Below are 13569 nucleotides of genomic sequence, written 5' to 3'. Positions count from 1 at the left end.
GACAGCAGACATAAAAAAATCCAGCAAACAGCAGCACTTTGGCTGAATAATTGACTGTGGTGAACTATTATAGTTACAAGAAGAGACAAACCTGGACTTTGCGGCCCTTGCCAAGGATGACAGTCACATTGTTCACATTGACCACCACAGCTCTTACGTAGGAAACTTTCTTATTACTGCCTCTGTGCTCATTCTGGGTGTCCACAGTGAAATACGGCAGATCAGAGGAGGAGTTGCAGGGTTTGGTTAGTGTGTAGGAGCAGGCTCCCATATAATGGTGGGTGTGTTTATCAAAGGTGGTGTAGTGAGGATCACCAGATACTGAGCAGATACCATTTCCTGAGAAAGACAGGTATGGTATTTAGTTGATCTGTGTCTTGGAACTCTAAGGTTACACTGCTGTCTTCTGCTGTTCTGTCTAATTTAATTTTAATTCCACAGTGTGGGATATCATAATTTTTTTAAAAATGACAAAATATTTGATGTGCATCTGTTTAGGTAAAAAACACACATAAAGCAGTGTGTCATGAAACAGTAACATTTGTTCATGGATCAATAAGAAACAAATAACTATATTAGAATAATCATGACATTGTTCTGATAATCCTAAACAGAAATCATCAGATGTGACATAACTAAGCGGCTGAATGTGAGCTGTTATGAATTATTGTGTCAGCTGTCTCTTCAGCTGTCTCAAGCACTTCAAATGTCTTCCTTCATACAGAGCACAGCAATGGCACCGCAGTCCTGGTGCGACTTGAACTAACACGAAGCATCCGTCCAGAAAAAGGAGGGGAAAAAAGAAAGATTGATACAGCTTGTCTGAATTGGCTCAACTGTATGCCACAATGTGCGGTGGTTGTATCGAACCCTTGGGGAAAAAGCTCTATCTTGGAAACAGGTTTCCATCAAAGTTTGCATTTCAGGTGTGTTTTTTGGAGTTGGCAATATGTAGAAAACAGATGCATCGGCAATGTTCAACATATACACAGCACACAGACAGGACGCTTCCTACAAGCTGACAACAAAATGGCTCGATCAAAGTTTTCAACCCCACATAATAGTTCAAATTTATTTCCAGTTTTATCGACTGATGCAATACCTGATCTCACACAGCTTTCTTCTGGTGGAACAATATGGTACAGGTTTGCTAAGTAGGAGAGTACTTCTATTGAAAATACACAGATCACAGAAGGTTTCTGGGGATCTGAAGAAGTTAGGAGCTCCAGTCATTTACTATCTAACAGCTGGTCATTGCTCATGAGGGCTGACACACTCAACTCTTGTTAGAAATTTAGTCTATTTTATAAGTATGTATGAGTGAATTTCTATTCATTAGCATACCCAGAGGGCGGCATTCATACTGTCCATCTTGTAGCTGGCAGCTCTCAGTGGTTGGTCTACAGCTGGTGTTATGACAGTGGATCAGACCTCCGCTGTGACACTCACACTTCTCCTCACAACCCTCTAAGTACCAGTCCTCATCCACCTGTCAAACATACAAACAAAGCAGATCTTGAATATAAATAGAAGAGCAGTTTTCCTACCACTTCAAGACAAATGTATGTGTGAGAAAAAGCATACTCATGCCACTCACCAATTCAATCTAATTAAAATCCAATTAATTGTAATACAATAACAACCCAATTCATTCAAATGAATCAAAATCCAAATTGGTCCAACTCATACAATGCCAATGGAAAAAAAAAGAAGAAGAAGAAGCCAACAGAGGGCATAGAAACTTTGATTCGATTCAATCTCCTGACCAGAGCATAGTTTGGAATTTTTCTTTTTGGCTGCCTGTATCAGGGCTTCTAGTCCTGAACAAATTGGAAGTAATTCAAAATCTAAACTGAGCTCATGTTCCTTACAGACAATTGTTGGACGTTTGATATGATGACAGCACTTACTTCAAATTGATGTTAGAGGTTTAGAAATTCCACCTTACCCTCCGTGTGGAGACTCTTATCACTGGCAGCTAACTGAAAGGCCCTGATATGAATTTGACAGATCTTATGATACAGGATTTTACTTCTTCCATGTGATGGACCTAGGTTATACTTAAATTTTGTAAATAAAAAATGTAACTCTTATGTGGCATATAAATTGGGGCTAGTGATAATCAGTTAGGTCTTATCACACTTTCAGTTAAACTAACATATTTTGATTGCACTTCACACTACAGCTTGGTAATAGTAATGTAGCTACTACAGTAATAGCCTATTTTTTTTATCTCAGTAGTACATTTTAATTTGCAGGTTAATCAGCAGCCAAAAAACAGGTTTGCAATGGGGGAAAAAATTTAAAGATAACAACAAGACAAAACTATTTGGTAACATGGTAGTAATATTTAAGTAACTTTTTGACAATAAGATACTGACCTCATAACAATGATTTAATGTAGAATAATATTTTTGCAATAGTTGTGGCTAACAATCAGCCAACCTCAGCAACACAAATGACACTCTACATGACACTTCCGATTGATAGGCTTCGCTACAGCTACAGCTGCCCAAGATGCAAGAAGTGGTGTGATATTGGAAAAAAAGAGAAAGTATCAGTCAACTCACTTTGCCTGACTGAACTGTGGTTGACAAGCAGCATTGTATTCTCAATGTTGTTTTCTTTTCTTACATTTTCCAAGAGACCGTTACATGGAATAGGAATGTGATTAGGCTAAGCAGGTATAATGTGTATCACAGATGTTTGCCAAATTGTCATTGACTCTGTTCTCTGTTGTCATAAAATCTCAGTTTACCAAAATACCATGGTTATGTGAGCATGGGATTTGTGCAGTTTCAACATAAATGGAATGGTATTCGAATCACTTGAAGATTGTTCCCACTTACAGGATGGTAACTTCCACTGGTGTCCACACAGCCACAGTCTTTCAGTGTCACACATTTGTCATCGCTGAGGATGAAGCCTGGGTTACACTCACAGCCCTCCACACAAACGTCCTCACAGCCAGGCAGTCCCACCACGCCCAGACATGTTTCAGGACAAGAACTCACACACAGGGAGTAAGAGCTGTTGGGAGGGCAGGCCACAGCTGCATCCAGGAACAAGGACATGACAGACAGGGAGAGAGACGGATGATGGACCAAGCAAGGTAGAAGATAGGGATGAATAGATTAAAGAGGGGTGGTAGGATGAACCAAAGTCAAGGTGGGACAGAGGAGAGGTGGATGAAAGGAGTGACAGGAAGATTAAGAGAAGAAAGACAAGAATAACATTAGGTTGTGGGCAGGATGATGGTGAATACTAACACTTGTACTGGTTTAGAACTTAAATGTACAATGTAATTGATTTACATCACTTAATTGACAGATCATCATTCTATAAATGACCTAAGGGTCATGTTATTTTTCATTTAATATATTTTCATTTAACTTTAGTTCATAAATTTATTTTCTTTACTTCAACACAGTTCCACCACTTTAAATATTTCATCTGAAATATGACAAAATGCACACCTTCTCTGTCTGTATTTGAAGTAAACACAGTGAGTACATTTAGAACTATCTATTGATGCTATTTATTGATGCTATTTTCCTAAAAACTGACAGTGCTTAAACAAAGGAGGCAACAACCCACTAATGAGTACTTACGGCAGAAGTCCGGAGTCCTCCACTGGTAAACTTTAGCTCCAGCACACTGGCATGCATCTGTGTAGGCTTGAAGCTGGTCACACAGCACATGCTGCTGCCCATTGAGCTGGCACATGTCATACACACAGCTTTGGAAGAATGGAGTGGAATTCACCATACTGATACACTCCCTGGAGCAGAGAAAAACATTCAGCTTTAGGGGAAAGTGGAGGAAGAGGCAGTTTTTCGGTGCAGTTCACTCAAAAGCTCTATGAAAATGAAAACATTTCCTATATCTGAGAGCGAAAACTTATGCACTGCTTTGACTCAAAAAAACTACAGCGCACATGTTGAAAACAATATCCAGCCCAATTCCAAAAAAGTTGGAAAAAGAGCAAATGCAAATAAAAATAAGTTTATACTTTCCAGTGGAGTACCTCATCACCTTCATGCCTTGTAAAAAACTCTCCATAAGGCTGTTATACTCATATTTGTTTTTCTTTAATGCATTTTAGACCCAGTCGTTGGATCAATCCCAAAAATTATTCATGTATTCATAACATTAAATGCAGAATTAGCTTTTTTTCAAGACACTGTAGGATTTGAGTATAAAATATTGTTCCTTTAAGTAATTATCAACTGAATATCAGGTTAAAATGATTTACCAGTTGTTGTATCAACACAGTGTGTAAAATGTGCCATTAGACTTAGCGTGATGTTCGTTTATGCATTTGGCAGACATTTTTATCCAAAAAGCAACTTATAAATGAGGATATAACATTACAGCTAACATCAAAGCTAAGCTAAGCTAAAGATAAGGTACATAGAAGGAACCCACGAGTCTGACTCTGTCAGAGGTGACAGAGTAGAGATAGAGAGCAGGCACAGCGGAAAGTACAGAAAGATAAAGTGCAGTGGGGGGGTAGGGAAGTACAAGGTAAGTGCTAGGATAGGAGATGCTCTCAGAAGACCTGGGTTTTCAAGAGTTTCTTGAAGATAGACAGAATAACACCCCCAACCCCAGATTTATCGTGGTTTAAAAAAATACAAAGGAACTTTCAGAATCAGTATTTGATTTGTCCCTCCAGGGCTACTGTAGTAGTGTAGTTTAGTGAATGGGCCAGGAGGGCAATCAACAGGCTCACTGGAGGCTAATTAGAATATTCGGAAAACACTCATTTTCATTGATATCATGATTTTATTTAAAATATATTGTATTTCTGTCAAAAGATTGCCCTAAATGTTACAAATGGAATTGGCTTCAATAACCAACAAGCAAATAAATAGAGTTTCTCCAAAAATACAAAATTAAATTTTTTCAAGTCGATTGAATCCACAACAGTACATTGCAGTCATCACACCAGAAAACTAGATGAGATTCATGAGATTCAACTATAGCTCAAAATTCTTTTTACTGTGAGTGTGTGTGTCATTGTGTAGTCTGGTTCAGGGTCCAGTACTGTTTATGTTGCGTATTCCAGGATCAGATCTACGGTTAAATCAACTTTTTTACTCACCTGAAGGGTCCATCAGGGTCCTTCATTTTGCCACATTTGTCTGGTTTTACCACCTCAGCCTCCAGTTTGGGGTCACATTCTGGGTCAGGCTTAGTGCCTGAGATACACCTACACAAAACAGAGTTGAATTTATTCATGTAACACCCCATTTGGTTGAATTCACCCTCAAGAATGATAGCTTTGTCGTATACTTAAAGGAAGTTTGAAGTCATTGTGTAAACTGTCAGATTAGAGCACAGAGATGAATTTGTAAGAACTCACGAATCATCCTCATCCTCTTCTGTCTGCCAGCTGTTTCCAAAGTCATTGACATTTCCTACCAGAGTGCCATCTGGTTTAGTGAAGTCATTGCCTGGGTTCCCATCATAGTCACCACAGAGACCGCACATCTGATCATAGTAGGAGCTGGATGAAAAAATAGAGGCGAAGAAGGCTGAAAAGGACGTGGCCAAATATTGTTTGGCTCTTTCATTGAATTTTAGAAGACTCTTGATTCCAACCATGGCAACCTCAGTGCAAGATACCTAAAAAAAAGTATTGTGAATGTTGAGAGGATTTATTAGATATCTGCATATGAAATTTAAAGGCCAGTGTGTACAGTTGCCTTTCTGATTTCTCAGGCAGTTTTCATAAGACACTGATTGTAACCTCAGACGCAAATAGTTGCAGTAATAATGCAGTACTCATTCAGATAATCTTCAGATCATCACCTCTAGGCTGCAAGCACAAAAAGAGTCATAGCTTCTATGGACTGAGTGCAGAGGGAATGTAACAATTAATCTTTTACTCTGGGTGGCACGATCTGAAAATAGATTTACCTGCAAAAAAAACATGAAATTCTTTCACTTTGGGTTGAACACAGGTTGGAACCATAAAGGAATAAAATCAACATCAAAAAAGTATTATGGATGTATCTGATCAGAAATACAACAGTTTCCACTTCTGATGCCTGTCTAGATATCCAGATAACCAGGTCGGCTTCAGACTGTTTCAAAGCTTTCCCCAAAACATTGTAAATGCACGGGACTGACTGCGTCACATCATGTTGTTTAGATTGTCCCAGTAATGCTATTAGCTATTTTCAAGCTAAATTATTTACACATTTTTCTCCAAAAGATGAAAGCAGTTGTCTGCAATTTTCCAAATAAAAAAGAGACCCACTGTTGCATGTAACCAACAAGGTGAAAATACCAAATCGCTTTATTCAGCAGTACCAAAAGACATATGAACAGACTTGTATACCAACCTAGGAACTGAGATCTGGGCATAATGGTTTCCATCCCAACGCACCTGCAGGCCAAAGGGTGTCTGCAAGGTGATGTACTGACCAGCAAGACTGAGGGACATGAGAGGAGACGGGGAGTGAGGCAGGGCCACACGCACTCCGTTTACCTGCAGGGGGAGGATGAGAGGCTGGCTTAAAATGAAGCCTCAGATGAAATCAGTATGAGTTACATGTCCACTGCTCACTTTTGATGCATACAGTAGCAAAAGAACTCTGCATTCCAGCAAGTGAATTCAAACACTTTTGCGTGATACTGACAATTTGTAGAAGTTCTGTATATTTATAATAAATTCACAGTAAAGGTGAAAATACTGACCAGAGTTCTCCTGGCCTTCATCAGGGTCACAGTGATCCCGTCGACGGTGACGTAGAGTTTCCTCAGGTAGGACAAACCTGACGCTCCTCTCTCCTCGTTCTTCCCCTCCACAGAGAACCAGGGACCTGCACAGGTAGCATTAACCCTCAGGGCCAAGGTACTATTTCCTTCACTATAACACAGCAGATCTGATAACTTTTTTCACTTTCTGAAATAGCCTGAATAAGTCCTGGTCAGGATTATTGGCACACCTCTTTTATATAGATTTGATTTATTACACTTTTTTCTTTTTTTGTGCTTTCAATTCCACAGTGTTGTCCCTACAGCCTTGAAGCTCTGCTTGGTTCACCGTGCAGCATACTGTATGTTACGGGCTGAAACCACTGCTCCAGATGTCTTGTGTTTTTCCTACATTCCTAGAAGCATCTATGATTTGTGATTTTCGTAAGCTGTTGGTTAATTCTGGTCCTACATGCTGAATATGAAGTACATGTAAGTCTTATTTGTGTTATTTATTTGAGGAATCCATTTCAGTTCAGGGCTGCATGGTGCTGTGCTGGTTAGCTCTGTTTCCCCCTGGTTCTAATCTCAGCTGGGTTCTGTCTGTGTGGAGTTTGCATGCTCGTTTCATTGAAGATTCTACAATGAGCATATGAGTGAGTGCGAGTGTGCATGGTTGTTTGTCTCTGTGATTGACTGGTGAATTCATGAAAAAAAGAATACCAACAACTGTGTCGAACACACATTTGATGATTTTAGATTTTTGTTTTCTCCTCCATTAAAGACAGTAAACTCGGATGTTTTACTAAATAAATTGGAATTTAAAAAAGATCTGTCCATCCATCCATCCATCCATTTTCTATACCCACTTAATCCGTTGGTCGGGTTGGGGGGGGCTGGAGCCTATTCCAGTCCATCACAGGGCCACACAGAGACAAACAACCACACACACACTCCCACTCACGCATACACGGGAGTTGAACCTGGGACCCTCTGCTGTGAGGCGACGGCGCTAACCTTAAAAAGATCTATTTATATGCATTTATTTCTAAACTCTGTGACAATATTTCGTAACAGGATCATATCTCCTACCTGCTGGCTTCACAATCACTGCTTCGACACTCTCTTGAAAAAGTTAATTGTTTTGTAGTCTCATGGCATCAGACATCAGTGTAAGACATCAGTTGAAATAGACAAATTAAATGTAAAAGAGTTATTTCTCGATAGGGCTTTATATTTACAAAATACATATACACACACATATATGTATATATCTCTATATATATAGAGATATATATCTATATATATAGATATATTCATATCTATATATGTACACACATACATATGACTCTGGACAAAAAGTAATCCATTTAAATTTGGGCCATACCTCACCTGTAGTAACGTTTTATGCTGATCTCAGCAACTTTTTGAGCAATCCAAACAGACATATATACCACAGCACATGCCTTGGTGGGAATAATGAATCATATCAAGGTAAGAGCAACTATACATGGCCATACCTGTGTTATTCTTGCATGTTCTGGCCAGTGTGTAGGTGCAAGTTCCCATAAAGCTGTAGAACTTCTTGTCAAATGTGTTGTAGTGAGGATCTCCAGAGACCACACAGTCTTGAGAGCCTGAGGGAGACAGACATCAGACAGCTGAGCTCTCTGTGAAACAGTGGCAGAGCCTGCAAAGTCTCAGTGGAGACTCTCTGGAGATAGAGCTGAGTGCCTAAAGTTCACAAATAAATTTCTCCATGATTCAAGTGCTATATTTTTGGCTTTCATCAGAGCCACTGTATGACAGTTCAACAAACAAATCGTTGTTTTCAAATCCTAAAACGACATTTTATTTACATAGCTGTCACATCACATGCAAATTGATTCACTGGGCAGTTATTACATGTTACCACTGATGCTCAGCCTTGGAGAATATTCAACCATACTGCATTTTCCCACCAAAAAAATGCAAAACTTAAAAAGATAAATATTTGTTTCATGTCCAAATAAGTAGAGAAAAAACAGCAGTATTGTACATCCAGACAAGTTGACAATCACAAATGACCTGTCATGAAAAGTAATGAAACTACTGCCATTTATTGAAATACAAGAAAGTAATTTTGTTGTGTATCTCACTCGTCCTGAAGGATGCTTAATTTTCAGCACTCCATGTGATGTTGTAAAGTAGATCTAGTTTTAGAGGCTGAATTAGCATTGGTCCCTATGGTCCAAAGAAATTCAATCATCTCTGACTGACAACAACTTCAATATGACTGTAACATGAGCATGAGTCACAAATCTGTAATCCAACTATACATCCACCGTGAGGCTTCCTTCGCGATGCTTTGTTTTAATTAAACAGTCGGATTCCCCTGGTCCGCACCAGTTCAAAGTCAGCTGCGAGGCGCCAACCGCGGCAACCCGCCGGGGGGGCCCGCGTGAACTGGTCCCAGACAGGCGCCGCAGCTGGGGAGATCCGCGAGAAGGGCCCGACGCGCATCCACAGTCAACGCTCGCCAACCGCCGTACCCAGGCCCCTCCACCGGCTCGCCTTACACACGGCGTCGGACACCGTGCAGCGAAAGCCCCCGCCACGCAACTTGCGAGGTGGGACGAGGCTGTGTAAGTGTGGACCGTATGTGTAGAATTCACACTCTTAGATAGAACTAGCAGTTGGAGCAAACTTACCACTGGGATAGCAGCCCAAATCTCCATTTTGAAGTTTGCACTCATGCATTGGGGGACAGTCAGAGGCCTCACAGGTAATAAAGGGGGCATCACACCTACACTTCAGCTTACAGTCCTCCACATAGAATTCCTCTTCAGGCTGAAACACACACAGCGCAGTAAAATGGTAACACAGCTTCCGATTTTACTTTTACTGCACAAATCTACATTCAACAAGAGCAGCTTTCTGTCCCGATGAATGTGAAGGGAAGTATATCTGCAGTTTTACATGAAGGCAAATTAATATATAATAATGATAATAATGACCATGTTTTGGCAAAGCCATCGTTTCATTTCCAAATTTTTGACACCAGGCACACATTTAAAAGCTTCTTTTGTCCTTCTATTGTTTACATAGACATTGTTGCTGCATGTAGTTTCCCAGTACACACACACACACACATATTAACAGCACAGATTAACACATATTACAACAATCTTAAAATAGCAGTTTTTCTACCAGTTGGTTCTACCTTACTCCACACATGCACATACACGGTCCTGTTACTTTCATTTTACAGGATATTTAATCTATTTCCATAATTCCTGGATACGTAATCCAAACCATGAGTAGTAATTTCCTTTTTCAACATTTCATTCCAGGAAGTAATAGAGAGAAAGCAGTAAAGGTGCACACTTAAGGGGCTCCTTTTAAACCTTGTTGTGGTTCTACAGAGTGCTTTACGTGTGTTTCTCATTTACACATTAACACTAACTCATATAGACGCAGTCTATATATTGCATGCAGTGATTTTCTTTACAATTACATACTAACAGTCATACTGGGGGCAATGTGGGGTTCAGAATCTTGACCAAGAACATGTACACAGTGGCAATCGAACAACCAACCTTCCAGTTGGAAGTTGATAACACAAATACCATTAGAATTGTTGCAAAAACCGCACTGTTTTTTACACTGATTTCAGAACTGACTCGACACACATGCACACACCATTTCCTGATGAACTATCCAACCCACTTCACTGTACCTCGTAATACTGGCCATTGGTGTGTTTGCATCCACATGAGTTCTTCCTCACACATCTTCCAGCACTTAATACGTAGTTAGGATCACACACACAGGCCTCAGAGCAGGGCCCACCACAGGAGGAAGGCTTCCCAGAGCATGTCTCTTGACAGGGGTCTGCACAGGGCTCATAGTGGCTGTTGGCGGGACAGCTCAGTGCTAAGGGGAAAACAAGAGGCTGACGTAAGTGATATAGCATTACAGAGTGATTTAGGAATTTTCTTTAGAAATATTAAGAATTCTGAGTCAAGCAATTCCTTCCAAGGCTTTTTCATGAAGATTCTGACAGTGCTTTCCATAAGAATTATTACCCAAATAGCTAAATATTCACACCATTTTATTGTGTAAATTTTACAATTACTAACTTCAAAGCTGTTGAAAACAACATGAAATGATGATGGACAACAATGCCTGTCTGTGTGCATCAGCAATGCCCACACAGACAATAACTGAATGTAGGTGTGTGCAATCAGCTGAAAGGATAAATCCTGCCAAGCAGAGAGCAAAGAGTTGTCTTGGTTGTTTCAGTGACGTTTCACAGCTTGTGAAACTGATACGCACCAAGCACCAAATACAGGTAGGTTTTCTATCTGATGAATAAAAGTAGAAACCCCACCACACTGACCGATAAATATTTGTGCCAAAGCCATGTACTGTAGTGAAAATTATGCAAAGAGTCCAGAGTACATTTTGGTGTTATATACAGGCCCACTGATTCTATCTGCTGTTGTCTGCGTCAGAGTTTCACTTACATACTAAACCAGCCTCCACAAGTATGCTGCAAGGCCTTCCATAATTTGCCTGTGATTGGCTCAGACCCCAATGTGTTTGTCTTCCATTTTACTATCTAACCCAGCAGCTAATCCTAATTCAAACCAAACAAAGATGCTCACCAATTGTGTCATGAGCGTGTCATGAGCAGAATTGTGCTGGTTAAATTGTTAAACATCAAAGTTTTACAAAAGCTTCACATTTGCTTTTAGTCATGCTTTTTTAGTCTGTTGGGTGACAAATTGAAAGTACACTTATGTCGGGATCTCAGCTGCAGTCGTGTGTAGACTGGGGATTTTCAAACTCCAACTTTCACAGGAAGCTTATTATTAAGGTATGACATGTGCCAGTCACGCACTTGAGAGACTTATTTGTCTTTCAATCACTCTCCGTTCCAACAGGTTAGTGTCAGGCGTCAGTTACCACCATGTTCGTCCAGCAGCAGCACAGCTCCATCTGTGCAGGGGCACCTCTAGATGGACACACATTTTCTCTCAGATCATGCCAGACACAAAAATGATGTTTCTCAAATCAGAAAGGATCAATGATCAGAGTTGATGGGTGTTGTGTTAGCTTTTGGTTTCAGAAGTAGTTAGATTATTTTTGGACCAAACATTTGTAGAAAATCTGTCTCAAGATGCAAAAGCAGAGTCTCGTAGGTTTACCCAGTAGTGAAGTTTCTCAGAGGGCTGGGTAAAACTGTCTTTTTAAGTTTTTCTTTCTTGTATACTGTCAGGATTACAGTATTCTTAATGACCCATTTGCACCATCACTTCTTCCATCTATCCAACCCTCATCTAACTATTAATTTTCCCAACACTCACGGCAAAAGGTTTCATTCCTCCAGGGTCCAATGTTGACCCCACGATCCTGACATTCATTGACATAGGCTTCGATGGCTTCGCAAAGAATAGGTTTGGCTCCATCCAACTCACATACGTCAAAGAGACAGTCCCTGAAATAATTCTGGAGACACAAAATCAGTTTGTTAAGTTACAATGCTGAAATCTGACTCTAATCAAAAAGAGAATTTCTGATTTCTCCCCCTGGCTGCTGAATTGCTGTAGGCAGCAATGAACAACTAACCACGGGACATAACCCATATTTTTACAATTAAGGTCACCACATAAAGTTACTTATGGTGTGTCATAGAGGGTAAATCTTTAGTGGAACAAACTCAGTTAACTAAAAAGACAAGATTTTGAAATTAATGTCTCTATGAATATCTACAGGAGCACTGGCCTCCAAAACATTTGTCAACATTAGAGGAGGAAGCTGCGTCATTTTTATGTGACACGTGTTTACTTATGCACTATATTACCAAAAGTATTCGCTCATCTGCCTTTACGCACATATGAACTTAATTAATATCCCATTCTTAATCCAGAGGGTTTAATATGACGTCAGCCCACCCTTTGCAGCTATAACAGCTCTTCTGGGCAAGCTTTCCACAAGGTTTAGGAGTGTGTTTATGGGAATTTTTGACCATTCTTCCAGAAGCACATTTGTGAGGTCAGACACTGATGTCTCTGCTCTAATTCATCCCAAAGGTGTTCTATCGGGTTGAGGTCAGGACTCTGTGCAGGCCAGTCAGGTTCTTCCACACCAAACTGGCTCATCCATGTCTTTATGGACCTTGCTTTGTGCACTGGTGCGCAGTCATGTTGGAACAGGAAGGGGCCATCCCCAAACTGTTTACACAGAGTTGGGAGCATGAAATTGTCCAAAATCTCTTGCTATGCTGAAGCATTCAGAGTTCCTTTCACTGGAACTAAGGGCCCAAGCCCAGCTCCTGAAGAACAACCCCACACCATAATCCCAACTCCACCAAACTTTATACTTGGCACAATGCAGTCAGACAAGTACCGTTCCCCTGGCAACCGCCAAATCCAGACTCTTCCATCAGACTGCCAGATGGAGAAGCGTGATTGGTCACTCCAGAGAACGTGTCTCCGCTGCTCTAGAGTCTAGTGGCGGCGTGCTTTACACCACTGCATTGCACTTGGTGATGCTTGGCTTGCACTTGGTGATGCTTGGCTTGGATGCAGTTACAATGGAAACCCATTCCATGAAGCTCTCTACACACGCTAATCTGAAGGCCACATGAAGTTTGGAGGTCTGTAGCGACTGACTCTGCAGAAAGCTGGTGACCTCTGCGCACTGTGCCTCAGCATCCGCTAACCCCGCTCTGTCACTTTATGTGGCCTACCACTCTGTGGCTGAGTTGCTGTCATTCCCAATCACTTCCACTTTGTTATAATACCGCTGACAGCTGACTGTGGATTATTTAGTCATGAGGAAATTTCATGACTGGACTTGTTGCACAGGTGGCAT

The 13569-nt window shown here is 40.6% G+C and overlaps 1 protein-coding gene across 1 annotated transcript in view; it reads right to left on the bottom strand.

The window, feature by feature from the left end:
* The window catches only part of zanl (zonadhesin, like), a 48778-nt gene that overhangs the window by 19478 nt on the left and 15731 nt on the right, over positions 1-13569 (bottom strand). Inside the window, exons 18-29 of the mRNA XM_072376225.1 lie at positions 12060-12201; positions 10427-10623; positions 9399-9537; positions 8229-8345; positions 6709-6833; positions 6354-6499; positions 5369-5512; positions 5108-5215; positions 3612-3781; positions 2850-3052; positions 1345-1489; positions 92-339 (exon numbers count right to left, since the gene is read on the bottom strand). Coding sequence (XP_072232326.1) covers positions 92-339; positions 1345-1489; positions 2850-3052; positions 3612-3781; positions 5108-5215; positions 5369-5512; positions 6354-6499; positions 6709-6833; positions 8229-8345; positions 9399-9537; positions 10427-10623; positions 12060-12201 — 1884 coding nt within the window. The remainder of the gene's footprint in view (positions 1-91; positions 340-1344; positions 1490-2849; positions 3053-3611; positions 3782-5107; positions 5216-5368; positions 5513-6353; positions 6500-6708; positions 6834-8228; positions 8346-9398; positions 9538-10426; positions 10624-12059; positions 12202-13569) is intronic.

Source organism: Leuresthes tenuis, unplaced genomic scaffold, assembly GCF_036924035.1.
Source record: "Leuresthes tenuis unplaced genomic scaffold, fLeuTen1.0.hap1 SCAF_22, whole genome shotgun sequence".
Lineage (NCBI taxonomy): Eukaryota > Metazoa > Chordata > Actinopteri > Atheriniformes > Atherinopsidae > Leuresthes > Leuresthes tenuis.
This window is presented reverse-complemented; position numbering and strand designations above follow the sequence as displayed.